This window comes from Limulus polyphemus, unplaced genomic scaffold (genome assembly GCF_000517525.1).
Source record: "Limulus polyphemus unplaced genomic scaffold, Limulus_polyphemus-2.1.2 Scaffold941, whole genome shotgun sequence".
NCBI classification, from domain to species: domain Eukaryota; kingdom Metazoa; phylum Arthropoda; class Merostomata; order Xiphosura; family Limulidae; genus Limulus; species Limulus polyphemus.
The window spans coordinates 63,031-70,624 of NW_013666551.1; the positions used below are offsets into that span (position 1 = coordinate 63,031).

General features: G+C 29.8%; 1 protein-coding gene across 1 annotated transcript; it reads left to right on the forward strand.

The window, feature by feature from the left end:
• The first annotated feature begins 1,744 nt into the window (after positions 1-1,744).
• On the forward strand, positions 1,745-4,907 carry LOC106461350 (zinc finger protein 367-like). Its single transcript, XM_013921169.2, has 4 exons — positions 1,745-2,156; positions 2,989-3,108; positions 3,812-3,953; positions 4,562-4,907. Exons 1-4 carry the CDS (start codon positions 1,745-1,747, stop codon positions 4,794-4,796), a joined length of 909 nt encoding a protein of 302 aa, XP_013776623.1. The 3' UTR covers positions 4,797-4,907.
• The last annotated feature ends 2,687 nt before the right edge of the window (positions 4,908-7,594 follow it).

Consider the following 7,594-nt stretch of genomic DNA (forward strand, 5'->3'; position numbering starts at 1 on the left):
TGAATTTAACAATACACATAAACACCATTTACTTATTTATATTTTATAAAACTGTAATGTTTTCTCAGCTTATCAATTACATTACTTGGGTGGGATAAAAGGATTTATTTACATTAATTATTAGAACAAAAACACAAAATCTGTTCACTGTCACTGGTGCTTGGGTTTTCTGCTGAGAACTATTTATCTGTTTTATTATGATTAATATTAATGCTAATAATAACATGAGGAGATGTTTTGGTTTTTGCAGTCTTTCTATCACCTGCTCTGTCTATTTTAAGGAAGGGACGGCAGGTAAAATTTCCATAATGAACAAGACTCTTTAATCCAGTACTACCGTCTATACTTATTTTCAACAATCCATGCTAGTTTTCACTTAAGTCAATCCTGAGAACCCCCAAAATGCGCTTAATTAACCCCGATATAACGGTTGCATTATAAAAATTTCAAAATCTAAATATAAACAATTATTTTGAATTAAGTCTTACATATGCACGCCAATTTTCATGGAAATCCGTCGATGGAGTTCTGAGAACTCACAAAAGCCCTTTGACTTCGAAATGGCTCAAACTAGAATTTTCTGAAATCTGAATTTGTGTTATTGTTTTGAATGTTTTTTTTTCTTTCTTTCTTTTACATGTTATTATCAATTTTTACTTAAATCTTAAATCAGTTCAATCAAGGCTGAGAGTACCAAGGAATCCCTTGATCTCCATTCGAAAAAGAAAAATGTTAATCGTTCGTATCATGTGGGGGCCAAAAGCCTACATGCAAAATTTAAAGTTATTTGTCAAAAACTGTGGACGAAATACAAAAGTCGAGTGAACATTTAAATAAGAATTTCTAAGTACATTTATTTTAACATTGTTTGTTAAAATTTTTAATGTATAAAGTGATTATGCACTTTACTAAATTTCAATTGATTTTATAAGTGTGTATTTTAATTTTTCCTGCTCACCAGACAAAAACTTTCCTTTGAGAAGTTTTTAATGTTACCTGTATGCTTTTCTGGCCTCAGTAAAAATTCTAGGTGACTACTAGTCTAGTCTGTTTTGTATTTATATGTGTTTAATAGGAACGCCATGTATCATTTCTCAAGATTTGTTCTTTACGAATGTAATGTCAAGTCCACAATTTAAAACTGTGTAAAAACTTAACAACAACAGAAATGAAAGAGATCTTGATTATATTATTATAAATAAAAATTATACTTGAAAATATTTTTGATATACTATTCGCAGGCCTAGTCTTTACATATCAAAAATATTGTTTGTGTCAAAGTAGTGATATTCATTACAGAATAACCAAAAGTTACATTTTCTGTCAATAAATATTTTTATACAAAGAAGTCAGACTTATCGCAGTTGGTCTATATAAAGAGTGTCTGAAGGCAGCCTAAAATTATTATTTTCTACGAGCTACATTATCTTTGGTGAAAAAAAAATTAATTTGTCAATGTCAAGTTCAAATAAAATAAAAGTTTTTTGTTGTTTTGATTGCATCTCGAGGTTTCGTTTTTACTACAAAGAAAATAGATTTAAAAATCTTAATATATATATATATATATTTATTTATTACACGAATAGAGGGAGTTTCAAAAATTCCCAGTGTTCTTCGCGACGGCGGGAACTTCGCATTAGCCGGGTAAATTTAGCTTTAGGCGGGAAGTGGAGTCACCTTTCTGGCTTTTATTAAAGAGCAGCTGGATTGTAGTATAAAAGTTTAAACGTCTTCAGGCTCTAGTATGGCTATGTGTAATACCAGTAGTGATTCTAGCCCTAAACGAAAAGTATCTAAAGAACTTGCAAGTAGTGATTTGAATAAAATGAACAGTCCACCTCTCAAAGATTTACGAATGTATCCGTGGAACTGGGGCGAAAGCGCAAGTGAGATTCAGCTTAGCCCTGGTAGTGGTACGTCGTATTCTTCCGAAGCCGAGCTTTTAAATTCATCTCCAGATGATAGTGTTGGTCTGTCGACAAACAGCAGCAACCAAAAGCAGAAAGAGTCTGGTCGGCGTGGAAGACCAAAATTAGATTCACTAACCAATCTTATACTCGAAGGATCATCGTCTAAAAGTTCTATTAGATGTAATGTATGTAACAGGGTATTTCCTCGTGGGAAGTCTCTTCAAGCTCATATGCGGACACACACAGGTTAGCACTAGCAGAACTCACTACGGTACAGTACAATTTTAAAATAAAAATTAGTAAAAGTTTTAATTATATTGCCAATAACAAAAATATTAACTTAATGATAGTGTTAACACTTTAAACTTTGTAAGTTAAAACAACAATAACACTAACTAACAGGGAAAGCTCATCACCATACTGAATATTGGCTGATATAGTGCTAATATGTTGTGCTTTACAGTGAGTATACTGAAATATAAAAGGATTGTGCATTACTAACATGCTACAGCTTGTTTCACGATAGTTTTCTACTTAAAATCAGTGAAAGAGATTAACATTGTCATATTAATACTATTGGTATGCTTCATCGTATCTCATATATATTTTTATTTTTTGTTATTTTACTTCTACCTAAGATCTTGATTAACAAGATAATAGACATGTAAAGCACCATCATAATAGCTGTTTGGGTCAGAGAATTATTTATCTTCTTAACCATTACTTTTAGTTAAGGTGTGTTTCAAAAACTTATTGCTGTACTAAATGCTCTGCTGTGCACATTTTTCTACTTCCATGGGAGATATTGAAGGTTCTTTGGTTCAAAATGTTTTTCATTGTTCAACAGATTCTAGATGAATATCTTTCCTTGCAAAGGACCATGATACGTTATTTCAACTCTAAGTCTATCCATGATGGTACTGCACTGTGAAATAGTTGCTAAGTTTGTTGTTATTACCATGGCTCACATATATGTCAACCTGCCATTGTATTTGAATATGCAGATCATACATATGTGCAAATAGCTCTGTAGAGTACATATCTATAACTTTCATAATGTAAATTTGTAATATTTTAGGTGAGCGACCCTATGTATGTAAATTTCTCAACTGTGGGAAAGCCTTTGCACAGAGTGGTCAACTGAAAACACATCAACGACTGCACACTGGTGAAAAACCATTTTGTTGTTCTGTAGTAGGTAAGAGCGAAGGACCAAGATAGAAAAATTTAACATTTTCAATTAAACAAATCCAATTATTACCAATAATAATAACATTTTATTATGTGAACATCTTCATATGTCATTGAAAATTTACTTATTAATAGTTCAGAGAAAAAAACGGACCAACTGTTAATTTGCTAACAATCTAAAGCTTGTAATGTTCAGAAGGCAACTTTTTTACTGAGATTTAAATTTCTTTAAAAAATGTTTCAATTCAATAAAAACACTAATTACGGTTTTCCTTTAATCTCACCTGTTTAAACTGGCAGTGTGAGATATTAATTCTTTAAAGTTTCATGTGTTCAGAAGACACCATTAGAAGTGCATATTCTTTATGTTTATTTTATTTTATAACAGTGTATCAGAATTTTATGTTTTGAGAAAAAACGTTAAGTGAAATTTTAGACAACTTCGTTGTTTCTCCTGAAAAAAACTGAAATCTTGATAATGAAAATGATAGAATAATTCATGGTTTTTAAGAACAATGATGATTTCTTTTTTTATTCTCATGCTTAAATGTAATTATGCAGTAAAGAAAATATTATATAAATCTAAGTCTAGCTTTGTTAGACTCATTGCTTCTTATTTTGTTCTTTTTTTTACCCCCATTTCATGATAAATTAAAATTGCATTTGTTTAGGAGATGATTTTTTAAAATACTGAAGTTCTCTTTTTTTAGGTTGTACCAGCCGGTTTACTCATGCCAATCGCCACTGTTCGCATCACCCATGGGCAGTACTTCAGAGAGAACAATCTACTCCCCAACAACTGAGAACACCAGTACCCTTTAATGATGAAAACAGTTGCAAGCAAGAATTTAGGTAGTTTTAGATATTTCAACATAAACAAACCAAGTTTTCTACTCGCTTACAGTTCTATACTACTTTAAAAAAGTTATGCTTCTTTCTTGTTTGCAGATTGATCCATCAAAACCTTAAAATAATTCACATCATCACTATATACTACTCTTTGCATGCAATCATAAATTGATAACTTTTTTTTTTTTGCCACTAATAGAGGTAATACAGTGTAAATTTGGGAGCAGTTACAGCTTTTGGGCACAAAATATTCCATATAACATAATATTTAAAAGTATCTATTAATTTTTTTGCTTTGAGCACCACCTACAACCCTCAGCTCAAAGTTTCTGTGCATGGAAACTTGCCTCATTTACGCTTGATTATTACTTCCCAAGTTAATTTTCTGTGTTACCCTCTAACTAATGAAAATTATAAAAATGAAATGTTAATATATTTTTATTGTGAAGTTCTTTCCGTGTATGTCATAGGTAGGATGCAAGTTTCATTCACTTTAGTTGGAAATTAAATCCTATTCTTAAATTTTGAGTGACAAGTATTTTTAGCAAATAGAGAAAGAAAAGGGTTATGTTTTTTCATGTTAACTGTCAAAGGTGCTTTAATTTTTACAGAAATAAGCGATATGTGAATGGAAACGTCCACCTTCGACAGAGGAAGTTTCAAGAAGAACTTGAAGAAGCATCGATCAGTGATGATACCTCTGTCAAAACAATTGTACCAGAAATGGAGGTTCTTTCAAATGAACACAAGGCCAAGTTGTTGGGTGCTTTAGCCTTATTAGAACTTGCTCGTGCACCAGTGACTCAACAAAACAGTTGTTCAGTGAATATTGAATCATCAAAATGATTTTAAAATTCCCAGCATTTTAACTTGCATTTGTGTACATGGTTGCAGATTTGTATGATGTATATCAGTTTGTAGATAGTTTTATATATAATTGTATATTCTTATGAGTAGGCCCAAAATCAGGACTATAGCATTTATGCTTTGTAATTTTTAGTTTTACAAAGTTTTTAATTATAATAGACATGTTCTGTCTATTTCTTTAACCAAATGCTGTTTATTATAAATTAAAACTTAGATTTTCTTAATTTTATACAACTACAGATTTTACTAGCTGCAAATTTAAAATTATCAACTTACAACATTTGTAGCATTACTAAATCCTTTCATTTAATATATTTTTTCAACCATAAAAATAGCATTTTACAGAATAATGTGTGAGTTATATAAATGCATAACTTACAAGTAGTAATTTCACAAAATTAGCATATTTTTCCAATTCCCTGAAAATGAGCAACATCATGCAAAATGTACAAAACACTGATTAAAGCTGTCGTTTAAACTACAGATCTCTTCTTTTGTTATTGTTATCTTTTAATGTTACTTAATATATAGCTTTTATTATTTTATAAATATGTATCATAAATGAAAATCAAATCGAGAATCTAATAAATTTTTACTGTCTTATTTTTAATACTTTGCTGGTTAATCTGCAGTGAAAAAGGCTAAACTTTTAATTTTACTATACCTACCTGTTTTAATATATCTATTAAGAAGCAAGTACATCTTATTTTTTAAATAAAATAACAATTTTTTTAGACCAGTAAGCAAAGTTTGACCGCTATAAAAAAAAACCAGAAGTTATAAAGAAAGGTGTTTTATATATTGCTTGAAATTGAATTACAAGACCATAAAATTTCATCCAGTTAAAACTTTTTGAAAACAAATTTTAAAATAGTCCACTTAGTTTCAACTATAAGAAATATTGAAAGTATTTCCTTTCTATAATGCTGCATAATTACAATACTTTGGGAAATGTATTTTTTTGGAAAGTTATTTCCCCAAACTTCTAAAAGAAGTAGAACCAACACAAATAAGATTTATGGGCAAATTCACTCAAACAAGTCATATAGAAAAATCAAATGAATGGATAACAGTACTGGTATATATCTTCACAATAATATTTCAGGAAAAGTAAACTTCTTGTTCATAAACAAATGTACTGCTTTATGGTTAGGTTATCTAGAAACTGCAAAATAGCACTAATACTTTAACCTAGAATTCTAAAGAAAACCAAGACTAAACCTTTTAATGTTTGACATAATATGATTTATAATGCCTTACCTAGCAAAGTATTAATCATTATTAATACTTGATATGTATGATATTACAAACCATATAAGACTAATTATTTTAATTATATCATTCTTTACTGGCCCAATATAAGTTTTTAGAAAGAAGATAGTATGTTTTACATGCAAGCTTTAATAGCAGCACATGTGACAACCAAAATGTAATAGAAGAACCATTAGACATTCTCCTTGCTGAAAAGTTATATTGGCTTAGTGTGTTTGACTTAACTAAAATTATGTATCTTATTGTGATGTAATATCAACCATTACCCATTAAGATTATTATTCTCCAAATGTTTTATTTCTTTATATATATATATATATATATATATTGCTTTTATTAAGGTCTGTTACAGAATTGTGTTATGTGGTTTGAAGGTATGATATCACGGTGTTTTTCATATAATTTTAAAAGAATTTCAGCCAAATGTTCGTGTGAGGAAGTACTTTCTGTGAAATCAAGCTTAATAGTTGAATAAAAGTTTAATTTATAAAATGTTTAGTGATTTGTGTTTTTTTTTTAACATGACACTTTATAATAAAGAGCGAGTTGATTTCAGGTATCAAACCACTGTATTTATTCATCAAATTTGTTATTGCCTTTGTCTTGAACAGAAATTCCATTGTTACAATGAAATATTAATGACTTCAGTTGTCATTGTACCAAAGAAGCTGGCTGTAAGTTAATGAGACATTTCTTTAAAGTTTGACTTACTATATACAATCCTTAAGAACATATTTGCAGACTCCTGACTGAGAATACCATGTACTCATGAGCAAGAAACGATTTTGATGTCAATAATAACCATCAAATTCTCACAGTCTTTATATATTATGGTTTTTAAACTAGTTTCAGTGTGTATCTATTTCTATAAAGATAGTACACTGTTTTTCTGAAGGTATCGGTAATGCCTTCTCAAACTAAATCCATTCAAAATATCTTGCACTACTCTTAATGAAAAACTTTCCTCTCAGATGTAGCCTGAGTTTCTTATCTCGAGAAAAATTCACTTCCTGATGAATATTTCAATGACAAAACTGAAACATTCTCTCACAAGTACTAAACAAAAATAACTGATGCACTGTATCTAAATAATACCTAATGGTCAACCTCGTATCACAAACTTAACATTCAGATGAAATCCTTTGTTACCATACACATTTTGCTTACTGTTTTATTTTTTGTGTGATTGATCCACTTGATCTATTAATGAACGATTATGTAATGTTCATACACGTGCTTATATATGTATGTTGCCATATTTATATATTACACACTGTTCACATACTTTAGTAGCTTATAACTGACTGTTTCTAGCTCCCACACAGATTACTCCAGAAACCTTGGGTTATTTTCTGTAGTTATATCAGTTGCTGTGGTTCTGTAATGTGTTGCCATATATACACCTGGAAAAAAGTTAAGCACCCCCAAATATTTTTAAGGATTGCTTATTGAAAATAAGGTTTAATTTTCATGATGTTGAGCAATGTTCATAATTTCAAACATAA